The 14483-nt window shown below is 44.9% G+C and overlaps 2 protein-coding genes and 1 long non-coding RNA gene across 8 annotated transcripts in view; 1 reads left to right on the forward strand and 2 right to left on the reverse strand.

The window, feature by feature from the left end:
• Positions 1 to 4700, forward strand: part of LOC149435337 (leucine-rich repeat-containing protein 36-like) — a 46349-nt gene extending 41649 nt beyond the window's left edge. For both annotated transcript variants that reach the window (XM_089662758.1, XM_089662759.1), the window contains exon 14: positions 1188 to 4700. In XM_089662758.1, coding sequence (XP_089518884.1) covers positions 1188 to 1398 — 211 coding nt within the window. In that variant the 3' untranslated portion in view covers positions 1399 to 4700. The remainder of the gene's footprint in view (positions 1 to 1187) is intronic.
• A 4887-nt stretch (positions 4701 to 9587) lies between these two features.
• Positions 9588 to 10541, reverse strand: LOC149435338 (uncharacterized). Its single transcript, XR_016308510.1, has 2 exons — positions 10476 to 10541; positions 9588 to 10246 (listed from the first exon to the last, which is right to left on the reverse strand). It is a non-coding gene; the product is annotated as an uncharacterized LOC149435338 (long non-coding RNA).
• Positions 10542 to 12366: 1825 nt separating this feature from the next.
• The window catches only part of AKTIP (AKT interacting protein), a 28549-nt gene continuing 26432 nt past the window's right edge, over positions 12367 to 14483 (reverse strand). For 4 of the 5 annotated variants that reach the window (XM_089662763.1, XM_089662765.1, XM_089662764.1 and 1 more), the window contains exon 10: positions 12367 to 12975. In XM_089662763.1, coding sequence (XP_089518889.1) covers positions 12871 to 12975 — 105 coding nt within the window. In that variant the 3' untranslated portion in view covers positions 12367 to 12870. The remainder of the gene's footprint in view (positions 12976 to 14483) is intronic. The other variant, XM_089662762.1, reaches the window with a different exon arrangement.

The raw sequence follows: 14483 nt of genomic DNA on the forward strand, positions 1-14483 counted from the left end.
GCTCTTCTCTGCCCTATTTGAAATTTAATTTTGAATTGGTGACAGTTTGGCCGCCTTCTGGTTAAAGGTTTGGAAATAAGTTTTCTACATTAGAGAGTATTTGAGGTGATAAAGCTGCGAATGTTTTTATAAATGTATGTTTTAATGTAACTTTGAAGCACTTTGGGCAACAACATTGCAATTAAATGTGCTATATAAATAATTAAAAGTTGAAATGCATTTCTCACTCTATCAAGCTTCCCATGGGCACTTTTTAAATTTGATCAATTAGTTGGTTAGTGTAATGTTTACTATCTTTACTCACTCCAAACACTCCACACAGTTACTCTGCCCACTCCAACCTTTTCACAGTTACTCCAGCCACTCCAAGCACAGAATAGTTACTCCGCCCACTCAGCCCACTCCACCCAGTTACTCCACCCACTCCAGTTGTAGACTACTGGTGGAGGCAAGAACACTTCACACAATTTCCCCAGAAATTGTAGCTTTTCTAGTTTATTTATATTATATTATTTATATTTTTTTATATTATATTATAGTTATATATTTTTTATATTATATTATATTATTTATATTTTATATTTATATTTATATATTTTTTATATTCTATATTATTATATTATAAATAAAATATAAATAATATAATATAAATAATATAATAATATATAATATAAATAAAATATAAATAATATAATATATAATATAAAAAATATAAATATAAGTAATATAAAATATAAATAATATAATATAAATAAAATATAAATAATATAATATAAAAAATATATAAATATAATATAAAAAAATTATAAATAATATAATATAATAATATATAATATAAATAAAATATAAATAATATAATATAAATATTATATTATTTATATTTTAATTATATTATTTATATTTATATTTTATTTATATTATTTATATTTATATTTTATTTATATTATTTATATTTATATTTTATTTATATTATTTATATTTTATATTATATTAGATTATTTATATTTTATTTATATTATTTATATTTTATATTATATTAGATTATTTATCTTTATATTTTATTTATATTATACTATATTATTTATATTATATTAGATTATTTATATTTATATTTTATTTTTATATTATACCTATCTGCTGTTTTGGAATACGGCTTTTTGTAACATAACTGCTGCTCTTCTTTGTAGGTCATTGGTTAGTACAAACGAATATCTGCTGCAGCAACTTCACAAAATCTCCCCAAACGCAATTTCCAAGCTACCAAGAGAACCTTCCCCACAAAGATTCAGCTCTGATCAGTACCAGGCACCCGAAGCCTCCAGTGCCTCCAGTCTGACTCCAGCATACAGTACCAGCCAGTACAGGAACCCAGAGAGGCTCAATGCCTGCCCATTGTAGCTGACATCTTGCCATGTAGGACAGGACGGATCCTCGGGTACTCGGATACAGGCAGCACCACCTGCAGGAAGCTGGGAAGGTAGAATTAATCGGCTGTTGCTAATTTGTTCAAACACTTGCAGACTTTTGGGTTATTTTGATCTTGGCCTCACTACCATGTCAGCCACTGGCCTGGAAGAAAGTGCAGTCTGGGATTTTAGACTTCACTGGAGGCATGCTTGTTTCAGGTTGGTCACACACAAGGTTGTGAGGATAAGATCCGAATGACAGTCCCAGAACCTGAGTTCCTGTGCCATGCATTGGGGCAACCAGTCATAGCGAATGACACCCTAATGCATTGTACAGCACAAAACTAATGCACATAACATGTAACGTGGTGCCTCTGGAAAACCTAAAAGGTGCTAATGATTGGTCTGTCGAGGTGCTTTGGAGGCCTCTTCATAATAAATGGGCTGCCTTAATGCAATATGCCACAACAGACTATATACACTATATTGCCCCAAGTATTGGGCCGCCGGCATTTCCACACACATGACCTTTAATGGCCTCCCAGTCTTAGTCCGTAGGGTTCAATATTGAGTTGGCCCCGCCCTTTGCAGCTATAACAGCTTCAACTCTTCTGAGAAGGCCGTCCACAAGGTTTAGGAGGGTGTCTATGGGAAGGTTGGACCATTCTTCCAGAAGCACATTTGTCAGGTCAGGCACTGATGTCGGGGGAGGAGTCCTGGCTCACAGTCTTCGCTCTAATTCATCCCAAAGGTGTTCTATGGGGTTGAGGTCAGGACTCTGTGCAGGACAGTCAAGTTCCTCCACCCCAAACTGGCTCCTCCATGTCTTTATGGACCTTGCTTTGTGCACTGGTGCGCAGTCATGTTGGAACAAGAAGGGGCCATCCCCAAACTCCTCCCACAAAGTTGGGAGTATGAAATTGTCCAAAATGTTGCCTTATGTGTTCCCTTCACTGGAACTGGGGGCCGAGCCCAACCCCTGAAAAACAACCCCACACCATAATCCCCCTCCACCAAACTTTACACTTGGCACAATGCAGTCAGGCAAGTACCGTTCTCCTGGAAACCACCAAACCCAGACACGTCCATCGGATTGCCAGACAGAGAAGTGTGATTGGTCACTCCAGAGAACACGTCTCCTCTGCTCTAGAGTCCAGTGGCGGCGTGCTTTACACCACGGCATCCGATGCTTTGCATTGCACTTGGTGATGGAAGGTTTGGATGCAGCTGCTCGGCCATGGAAACCCATTCCATGAAGCTCTCTACGCACTGTTGTTGGGCTCATCTGAAGGCCACACCAAGTTTGGAGGTCTTTAGCTATTGACTCTGCAGACAGTTGGTGAATTCTGCGCACTGTGCGCTTCAGCATGCGCTGACCCCGCTCTGTCATGTGACGTGGCCTACCACTTGGTGGCTGAGTGGCTGTTGTTCCCAGTTGCTTCCACTTTGTTATAATCCCACTAACAGATGAGCGTGGAATATTTAGTAGCCAGGAAATGTCACGGATGGACCAGGTGACCACCTATCACGGGACCACGCTTGGTGTCACTGAGCTCCTGAGAGCGACCCATTCTTTCACCAATGTTTGTAGAAGCCGTCTGCATGCCTAGGGGATGATTGTATACACCTGTGTCCATGGAGGGGATTGGAACACCTGAATCACATGATTGGGAGGGCGGGGACAATACTTTTGGCAATATAGTGTATGTGTCTAAAAGGGTCCACAAAGTGTTTAGCTGACAGGTCACCTGTAAATAAAGAGGGAATACTCGTGTTTGCCTTCCCAACAGCCCATGTATTAAAAAGCTGCCACATCTTTGGTCTCCGGTTGCTGCAAGTATTCAACCATCTGAGGTAGAGTGGATATAAACCCTTCCATATACCCAGGGAGGTGACTGGACTCATGTAGGGTTGCACTGATACCGGTATCTGTATGGGTGCCAATACTAAGCACCTGAGTACTCATGCAAATGATTCGATACCTGAAACCGATACCTTTGCGGTGCGATTTGATCCCTTACAGAATGGATGGGCTCAAACTGAACTGCAAAGAATCACATAGAATCGCACAGGGAAACCGCATGTGATTCGGACAGGAATCGCACCGCACCCACAGGGAAACCGCATGTGATTCGGACAGGAATCGCACCGACCCCACAGGGAAACCGCATGTGATTCGGACAGGAATCGCACCGCACCCACAGGGAAACCGCATGTGATTCGGACAGGAATCGCACCGCACCCACAGGGAAACCGCATGCGATTCGGACAGCAATCGCACCGCACCCACAGGGAAACCGCATGTGATTCGGACAGGAATCGCACCACACCCACAGGGAAACCGCATGTGATTCGGATAGGAATCGCACCGCACCCACAGGGAAACCGCATGTGATTCGGATAGGAATCGCACCGCACCCACAGGGAAACCGCATGTGATTCGGACAGCAACCGCACCCACAGGGAAACCGCATGTGATTCGGACAGGAATCGCACCGCACCCACAGGGAAACCGCATGTGATTCGGACAGGAATCGCACCGCACCCACAGGGAAACCGCATGTGATTCGGACAGGAATCGCACCGCACCCACAGGGAAACCGCATGTGATTCGGACAGGAATCGCACCGCACCCACAGGGAAACCGCATGTGATTCGGACAGGAATCGCACCGCATTCCTGTTCAAATTACGTGCGATGCTTTGCAATGCGATTTGAGTCTGTATGGGCACAAATCGCACCGCAAAGGTAGTGGGGAGTACTTGAGCACAAGTATCGGTACTCCAACTCGCCGATAGAAACCGGTATTGGTGCCACCCTAGTCTCAGGTGATACACAGAGATTAAATAAATCCTTCTACATAAATTGTACCTGTTTGGACAGATGTATAGCAGAGAATACGGAAGAGTCCAGAATTTATAAAGCTTGTCTGAGCTATCAGAAAAAAAAAGGGAGTGGAGACCTGAAATTACAGTCTGAGAGCTGTTTGGAGGGAAGGGACACCCCCCTCCTTTCACACAGGAACATAGCTGAGGTCCTCAATCACAGGCTGTGTCCTGGAGATAGAGAGAAAAACAGGTGGCGCACACACCTAGTGCATTATCCAAGGTTTATTGTAGGAATTAAATCATAAAAACATACTCACAGACGAAGCATGTATCTAAAAAGCATAGAAAAATGACAATGGCCACAACGGCAGGCAAGGTGTTCTCACTGTCAGTGCGGTCAAATGGCTGACGCGTTTCGGGGACGAATCCCTTTCCTCAGAGCTGATGACCAACCTCTGATGCTGATGCACGATGAATGGAAAGTAAAGTGAGAGCCCTGCTGTTGATGCTTGAGGCATCAACAGCAGGGCTCTCACTTTACTTTCCATTCATCGTGCATCAGCATCAGAGGTTGGTCATCAGCTCTGAGGAAAGGGATTCGTCCCCGAAACGCGTCAGCCATTTGACCGCACTGACAGTGAGAACACCTTGCCTGCCGTTGTGGCCATTGTCATTTTTCTATGCTTTTTAGATACATGCTTCGTCTGTGAGTATGTTTTTATGATTTAATTCCTACAATAAACCTTGGATAATGCACTAGGTGTGTGCGCCACCTGTTTTTCTCTCTATCCAGTGGCTGATTTCCCCGTCTGAGGAGGGCTGCACCCCTGGAACATTTCCTTTTGGTTGTCGCTGTCCTGGTATCCTTGGCTTCCCTTTTGGCTGTGCATATCTTGAGGCGCTGGAGAGTACATACGCTATCCGGTTTGTGTCCTGGAGATCCCTCTCCTGTTCCCTTTTTATCTCTTGCTGTCAGAAGTGGCTCATGCTAATAGCAGAGGAAGGAGGCAGCACACAGAAATGACACTCAGTACTCTGGACTGAGACAAGTGCACACTATAGAGGTATATGCTTTGTTCATATTTGACATTTACAAACACTTTAAATAATTGTCCCTCCCCCCCAATTGGCGTGGTTCATCCCTTAGGCCCATACAGGAGGAATCACAGAAGCCGGTGTGGGTGCCAGTATTCGATGCAAGCGGAAGCACAGAATATTTGCAGCAGTCAGGGAATGGAGATGTGGGAGCTTTTCAATACACAGGACATCAGAGGGGCAAATACAGAACATTCACAATTCTTTTACAGGTGAGCTATCGGCTAAAAACAGCCATGTGGTATCAGCAGGGGCGTCCCTAGGGCTGGTGTCACCCGGTGCGATAACACTTGGTGACACCCCCTCCGACGATCCCCGTAGAATGGATGGGATCTGCGCATTGAGCATAATGGATTGGACTCTGATCCATTATGCTCCCACTCCGCAGATCCGATCCATGCTGCGGGGATTGTTGGCTTGCTTTACAACTTACCTTTTTGTGGAGCGGGTCCAGTGTCACCCTGTGCAGTACGTGTCACCCGGTGTGGCGCGCACCCCCCCCCCCCCCACCTGCCTAGGGACGCTACTGGGTATCAGGGTCACTTTAATGTCTCGCATTGATGAGCAGTGATGATGCGTGGGGCAAAGTGCACTCAAATCTACAAATCCACACTAAAATCTTCAGCATCTGTGAGAATGAGGGAACTTATAAAGCCAACTTTGGGGTTGCGATATGTTTGTATAGTTTTAATTATTTCTATAAATCATGGGAACTCACGCCAAGGCTGAGAGATGTTTAAAACAAAGTACAGATATTGTACGCTGACCAATGAGAAGTATCAGTGTTTGTGTGCCGATTACCCGACTGCTGCTGTCTAGAAATGTTTTTTTTAATCAATGATTCCGCCTGAGGTCAGCGGCAGTTCCAACGCGGGCTTCCATTTTCCAATCAAAAGCTGCGCCATGCGTCTGGAGATGCCAACATTTTATTCAGCAGTCTATTGTGAAAACTTGTGTTGTGACAGAATAATTGGAGGTGTGAAAAGATTTGATTATATAGTTTGTATGCTTTTTTTTATTGTCTGAAAATTTGTAAATTTTGCATAAAAACTCATTTTTAATACAAAATATGGATTACGTATTATGTCTCCATGGAAACGCCTGTCACCATGATCCGGGCAGAAGGCTGCCTCTTATTGATGGATTGATGTTATGCAGTACAGAAGCTTGCTGAAATGGTAACTCCGCCATCGTGGGGGAAAATGGCAAATAAAAACGAATATAAACGTATATAATGGCAACAAAAGTCATATTGTAATTGAGTGATACTTAAAAATGACCTTTCCTTTTCAGTCTGCAGCTGTGTAAGTCCTGCACACGGGACGGTTTTACAGCGGCTATTTTTGGTGTTTGATGTTTTTTTTCTACAGCCAGTAAACCCCCCCGGCGTGTTAACCTGTGTGTCCACCCCCGGCGTGTTAACCTGTGTGTCCACCCCCGGCGTGTTAACCTGTGTGTCCACCCCCGGCGTGTTAACCTGTGTGCCCACCCCCGGCGTGTTAACCTGTGTGCCCACCCCCGGCGTGTTAACCTGTGTGCCCACCCCCGGCGTGTTAACCTGTGTGCCCACATCCGGCGTGTTAACCTGTGTGCCCATCCCCAGCATGCTATCCTATGTGCCCATATCCGGCATGTTCTCCTATGTGTCCATCCCCAGCATGTTATCCTCGGTGTCCATACACACATAGACCAGAATCAATGTTTTTTTTTTTGCTGGGAAAAAAAAACAGAATTAGTGGGTTTCTAGAGTTTTTTTAGCTGTAAAAACACTCTTAACGCAGTAAAACACTGCAAACCGGCATTTTTGGACTTTTTTTTTTTTTTCTACAGCCAGTAAACCCCCCACCATGTTATGTGTCCATATACACAGACTGGAATCAACATTTTTTTGGCAGGAAAAAAAAAAAACTAGTGGGTTTCTAGGGGCCCTGCCTTGTCACATGAGCACGCACAACAGCAATCTGCCCACCCGCCCATATGGTAGGACCCCAGAGCTGCTAAAATCAGCATTTTTTTGAGTCAGTAATGCTTCTTCTTACTGTATCATGATGCGACTTACAGCAGCGTCATGTTTTTATTATTGAAGTATGGAGTGTTGCCACACAAGGCAGCTTGCAGCCAGGGGTGTATTTACCACAGGGCAAACAAGGCATTTGCCTAGGGCAGCATCTTTCAGGGGGGCAGTGATGCCGCGCGCCCCCCCCCCCCAAAAGAAGAAATGGAAGAAGGGACACATGCAGCACAGGACCAGGTGGGATCTGAAAGAGGCTGGAGGCTGCTTGATGGTGTATGCAGAGCCTGACTCTTGTTCCCAAGGATTTCTAGAGCTGTGAAGGTGTCTTATCTCTTCCTGGGGTGGTAGGTTGCCAGGGTATGGGGGGCGGTTGTAGTGAAAGGCTCTCTCGGGTGGGGGGGGGGGGGGGGGTTGGGGTGTAGTTGGTCAGTGTCAGGCTCTCTAAAACAGGGGAGGGAGGTGTTGGTCGGTGTCAGGGTCTCTCGGTGGGGGGGGGGGGGGGGTAGTCAATTCTTGTGTTGCCTAGGGCAGCATTAACCCTAAATACACCGCTGCTGATAGCAATCATGGACATCACATGCAATAAAAGTGGAACTCTGGGCAAAAAATGGCAAATAAGTTGTTAGAATACATTGGTAAACAATTATACCTCCCCAAGCACAGTTCTGTTCAGCTAGTCTTGTGCTTCAAAGACACCACCTGCCATAATCTAGTAGTTCATCTTTACACCTCACAGGAGTCAACTGTTTGCTACGATCAGAATTCATTATAAAACTGTAATGTCCTGTTAGCAGGCTGGAGAGGAAACACTGAAAGCTGGAGGAGGACAGGATTGTAAACTGTCTGGCTGTGTAGTGTGGTACACGTGCATGCCTCACAAGACTGGCCAGACTGAAATACAAATCATGTGACAGGTACAATAGTCCCCACACAAGTTCCCATTATTCACCACAGAACATGGCAGATGTCCAAGCATGCTACCCCTGCCCACAAAAGGGATGGACACCAAGGAAAGCATTGTCCCTTCCGAGCCTATAGCGGCAGACCGCGTGAAACCGAATTTAGGTTGAGCCCGGGTTCACATTTGTTCGGTGCGGCATATCACATGTGATTTACACAGGAATCACACCACATTCCTGTGCAAATCACATGCGCAATTCTGTGCGGTGCGATTGGAGCCGTACATTATGTATGGCTCAAATCACACCGTATCCACACCAAAAATGTGCAGGACCCTTTTTTTTTTTGGTCCGCACTAGAATCGGATCACATGGGTATTCACACCTATGCAATCCGATTCTGCACATCACACTGCGATTTGGGACCGATTTCGGGGTGTCGTTAACATACACACCTGCAGCGCTTCACACACGATTGTGATGTGTGGAATTTGCACAGAAACCGCTGCAAATTCTGCACTGCATCAGTGTGAACCCGGGCTAAAATCCACTCAATACATTCCAGGTACAAAAAGGGGAGGAAAGAAAAAATAAATAAATAAAACTCTGTAGCAATACCCAGCAAACTGAATGTGTACAGCTTGCCCCCATGGTTCTCTTCTATCAGCATTTGGATTGGAGGACAGTAGAAGAAGGGGAGGATCAGAGAAGACAGGATCAAACAGCCTTTTGACACAATGCAGAGGATTAACCCCTTAGGTCCCACAGTGAGTATAACAAGCATGCTTTCCTGCACAGACTGATTTTACTCTTGCAGGTTTAGTAACACTCGGGGGCGGACTGACAACTCATGGGGCCAACAGGCAATAGGAGATCATGGAACCCCCATGTCCCTGTCCAAACTCAAAAAAGCCTATGAAGGAGAAAAAAAAAAAAAAAAAAAAAAAAAAAAAGGAGGTACCAGGGGCATCTCATGGGGCCCCCTACTGACCCCAGGCCCTCAGGCAGTGCCCGAGTTTCCAAAGGGTCAGTCTACCCCTGGTAATACTTCAAGCCTCAACTGAGCTTTCAGTTTAAAGTTGTTCAGCCAAAGTTCTGGTTTACATGTTCACCATGGAGGATGCCACATCAAATCATATTACTACCACATGTTCAGCTCATTTGTGACAACACATTAAAAAAAAAAAATTAAATTCTGGTTTTCCATTCTGTGGTCCCTCTGCACAGTTTGGAAACAAATCTTCATCCTTTTCAAGTCTCACTGAACTGCAATCCATTTCCCCGCTTTGTCACGAGCAACACAGTCTCTGTACTAAATGTCTCTACAGAGGTAACCAAGCAGTAATGGCATCAAAGGAGCGAATGTATCTGTTTATTGAATGACATTAAACACAATTTTTTGAACAGAAGTGATCAATAAAAGGGAAAAAACAAAAACAAAAAAAAAAAAAAAAGCAAGAAAAGTTCCCAATTTCTGCAGATGAACAATTTTCACCAAGACTGATGTGTGCTTGTGCGACGACCGATCTTGTGGGCGGGTAGCAGAGCAGCAGCTCAGGTTTGCATGAGGCCTACTCAGCGTGGGGACACCTATTATACGGGCCGAACCAATTACCAAGGCAAAGTGCTAGAAGCGTCTGCCGATTGGAAGCCGCTAGCTTTGGCATAGGCTGGTCCATCTTAAACCGGTATACCCAGAAGGCCTACAACAATGGCTCTCATGGCAACTGGTAGTCACAACGCCATTGAAAATAAATTAAAGTGCAACATACAGAGGCCTGGTTAGAACGGCCAGGATTGCTGAACCGCCATTAAAGTTAAAGAAAAATCCAGGCCAAACCTAATCCCTCCCCCTCCCCCTCCTATGCTGAATAACCTGTGTAAGAAAGATGTATATAGTTACCTCACTTTCAGCCCATTCCAGTCACATGATCCCATGTGTCAGCTGCAGGGGAGAGGACAGAGTGCTCAACAGCTAGGAGTAGCGATGTCACGCATAGGTTCCTGTGGCCCATCTGTTGTCAGCGCGCCCTCTTCTCCCCTGCAGCCGCTGACTGGCTGACATAGGGGAGCTGCATCAGGTGACCAGACCAGAGCACTCTACATCTTTCTTACATGGGTTAATCAGCATAGAGTGCTCTGGTCTGGTCACCTGATGCAGCTCCCCTATGTCAGCCAGTCAGCGGCTGCAGGGGAGAAGAGGGAGAGCGGACAACAGATGGGCCACAGGAACCTGTGAGATCACCACTCCTAGCCATTGAGCACTCTCCTCTCCCCTGAAGCTGGTACATGGGGATCATGTGACTGAAATGGGGTAAGCATATACATCTTTCTTACATGGGTTAATCAGCATATATGCTTACCCCATTTCAGTCACATGATCCCCATGTACCAGCTTCAGGGGAGAGGAGAGTGCTCAATGGCTAGGAGTGGTGATTTTACAGGTTCCTGTGGCAGATCTGTTGTCAGTGCTCCTTCTCCCCTGCAGCTGACACATTGGGCCATGTGACTGGGCTGAAAAATGGGTAACCATATACATCTTTCAGTCTGACACAGGGCAGCTGCATCACGTGACCAGACCACAGCACTTACGCTCATTAACCTGTGTAAGAAAGCTATAGATGCTTACCACATTTCAGTCACCGATCCCATGTGTCAGCTGCAGGGGAGAGGCGATGTCACGTCATGCATAGGTTCCTGTGGCCCATCTGTTGTCAGCGCTCCCTCTTCTCCCCTGCAGCCACTGCTGACTGACATAGGGGAGTGGATCCCATGACCGGACCAGAGCACCTGTGGTGCTCACCTCATTTTTCAGCCACATGATCCCATGTGTCAGCTTCAGGGGAGAGAAGAGTGCTCAACAGCTAGGAGTAGTGATGTCACGCACAGGTTCCTGTGACCTGTTGTCAGTGCTCCCTCTTCTCCCCTGCAGCTGACATGGGATCATGTGACTGGACTGGGTTGGGCTGAAAACCCATATACATCTGTTAGCCGCTGACACAGGGGAGCTGGATCAAGTGACCAAACCAGAGCGGCAAAAATAAGTATATACATCTTTCTTACACAGTTCGGGCAGCATAGGCGTTGGGAGGGGGGGAGGGAGCATTTTTAAGACTAGCCAGTGAGCTCTTGGCCTCTGAAAAGTAGAATTCCATGCATAACCCAACTAGTCTCCCAAGACCTATACTGACTTACGGGTGTAAGAAAGATGTATTATACTTACCTACATTCAGGCCACTCTGGTCTGGTCATGTGACCCCCTGTGGCAGCTGCAGGGGAGAGGAAGGAGTGCCAACAGATAGGCCATGGGAGCCTATTGGTGACACTACCACACCCAGACATTCCCAGCCCTTGTCCAGTCTTTGCTCCTCTCCACTGCAGTTGCTACAAGGGATCACATGACCAGTCAGGAATGGCCTGAAAAAAAAAAAAAAAAAAAAAAACCCACAAGTATATACATCTTATGAACAGAGGTAAGTCCGCACAGGTGTTAGGAGATGGAAGGGAGCAGGGGCGGACTGACAACTCATGGGGCCCCTGTGTCCTCAACCACACCCAAAAAAGCTTATGAAAAAGGTATTAGGGGCATCTCATGGGGTCCCCTACTGACCCCGGGCCCTCGGGCAGTGCCTGAATGGTCAGTCCAGACCATTTCTTAGTGGGGCTATAGGTGCAGGTTTGGGTGACATGACTACAGAAAGTTAGCATATTCAAAAAAAAAAAAAAAAAAAAAAAACCACTACTGATGTTCGGCCTATACTGCTAAAATGTTCACTGATATTTTAGCAAAAAGAGGACGTCACATGCCTCCATGCCAGCTGGTCATGTGATGTCGCATCAAATCACGCATCTCCATTGTAAGAGCCACACCCCCATGCTGCTGAACCACCCAACCGCACAATACCTACACTGCAACCCGACGACCCCTTTAAGACCAGTTTCAAAACCAGATTATCTTTCAATCTTCCCCTCCAAAAGTGCTAGATGTGGAGTTACCAAAACACAATATTTACAATTTTAATATTCTAACTGTATTTACACACAAAAAAAAAAAAAAAAAAAAAAAAAAAAAAAAAAAAAAAAGAAAAGAAGGCATTTTTAAAACAAGTTATACTACAGATCTGTTAATGTAGTGTAGAGTTTATCAAAACGTAGTTAATTCTCCGTACACCAAAAAAATTCCCATTCAAATTCAGCAAGCCGAAAAACCATCAACAGGTACATCCAATAAAAGAAGGGGGAGGGTGGGGGGGCGTTACAACTACCCCGCTGCCAGAAAAGCTCTGATGAGGCAAGCTGAAGGCATAAGCATGCATGCATTTCCCAGAGCGGCCTCCCCCCCTCCCCCAAACAGGCCACCCCCAACTAGGGACCACGTCCTGCAAAGACTCAGCTCCTCCCCCAAGTATCAGACGGGCGGCGGCTCCTTTCACCTGTGAGCGGAATTAAAAACCATAAAGAGTTAAAATCCTAATCTGTGTAGGAAATCCAAAAAATGGGATAAAAATCAAAAAAGCTTGATCTGGGGAAGGAGAGAAGTCCTCCCAATCTTCCTCCATGCGGTCAGCCCCGTTATCGTGTCATTGCAGTCCACCTGTTCCCCGTCCTGATCCCGTGTGCATGCGTCACTAGGTTTGCAGTGCGTTCTCCTCTTTGCTGAATGGCAAGACGGATCCCGGCTTCACCCAGGACAGGCCGGACACGTGAAGGGTCTTGTTCTCTTCTGATTTCTTCTAGGAGCAAGAAAGACGAAGTTGAATGATTGCCGTCACAGAGAGCAATCAACATTTAAAAAGGAACATATAGTGACTTTCTACAAAATATTTGTATAAGATGTATATTTTCTTTTTTTTTTTTAAAAGCAAAGTGCTAAATCTCTACCCTTTTTTTAACCACTTCCTGTCCGGACACTTCCCCCCCCCCCCCCCCCCCCAGGCCAAATTTCAGGTTTCAGTGCTATCACACTTTAAATGACAATTGCGCGGTCATGCAACACTGTACCCATATGAATTTACCATTATTTTTTTTTTTAGACAGATAAAGCTTTTTTTGGTGGTATTTTATTTTTTTTGTTATGTAAATGAAAAAGTCCAAAAATTTAAAAAAAAAGTGTTTTTCTTATAAAATTTTGCAAATAAATATTTCATCATAAATCTTGGCCAAAATTTATTCAGTTATCCTTTTGGTAAAAAAAAGAAGAAAAATAATCCGCCAAATTAGTTTATAAAAAAAAATAATTTTTAAACTTTTTTTACATTTTTATTTTATTTCTTTAAGTTTTTTTTTTTTTTTTTTTTACATACTGTCACCCTAGCACACTGTACTACTTGTGGGGGGTGATGATTTTTTTTTTGTTTTGTTTTTTTACAGTGATTGCTTTTACACCCATATAGGATGTAAAAGCAATCATTTCTCTTTCTCTCTGTCTGCATTCTTGCAGCCATTGAGAAATACTGTGTGAGCTGCGATTGGTCAGAGCTTGTCACATGGTACAAAGCTGTTGTGAATTGCCCTGTACCATGTGACCTCTGATCATTCACAGATTTCACACGTAGTAAGCAATGATGTCACAAGTGGCATCTTGCTTACTACTCTGCATGTGATCACTGATTGGCCAATCAGTGATCACATGATTGGGACTTCGTACAGAGGTCACGTTCGACGATCGGTGTTTCACTGTGTCCGGAGGACACAGCAGGCACCGGATCGTGGTGCTGCGCGCCCCCAGGGAGTACATGCATGCCCACAAAACCTCTTTCCTTTGGTGAAAAGCCCAGCACCTTGCAGATACCTCCCCTATCAGGCGGTTTCACACGGGCTTCATCCTGCATAGGAACAATGTGAACAGGAAGCATTTGCAGAGTTTTTAGCAAGCTCTGTTTAAGCTTTTAACCACTTGCCAGCCACCCTAGAGCAGTTTTACTGCTACAGAGAGGCCGCTCTGTGCAAAATTATGTAACTATACGTGATTTTGCACTTCCGGGTAGGAGGTGCACACGCCACCCTATCCGTGCGGTCATTGGCTCCTGGCCAGCAATTCATGTCCGGGACTGATGGGCAGATCAGCTGGATGTAAACACTGCAAAGCACATTCCCCTAGTAAAAAAAAAACCCTGCCTAACACAGGTAACCCTTTGATCGCCCCACATGTTGACCCCTTCCTGACCAGTGTCATTGTACAGTGTCAGTGCCCTTTAGCACTGATCACTAATAGCTAGTTGCCACTAAACAGCTAGTCAGT

This window comes from Staurois parvus, unplaced genomic scaffold, assembly GCF_062004578.1.
Source record: "Staurois parvus isolate SC_StPar_1 unplaced genomic scaffold, SC_StPar_1.0 ptg001534l, whole genome shotgun sequence".
In the NCBI taxonomy this organism is placed as follows: Eukaryota; Metazoa; Chordata; class Amphibia; order Anura; family Ranidae; genus Staurois; species Staurois parvus.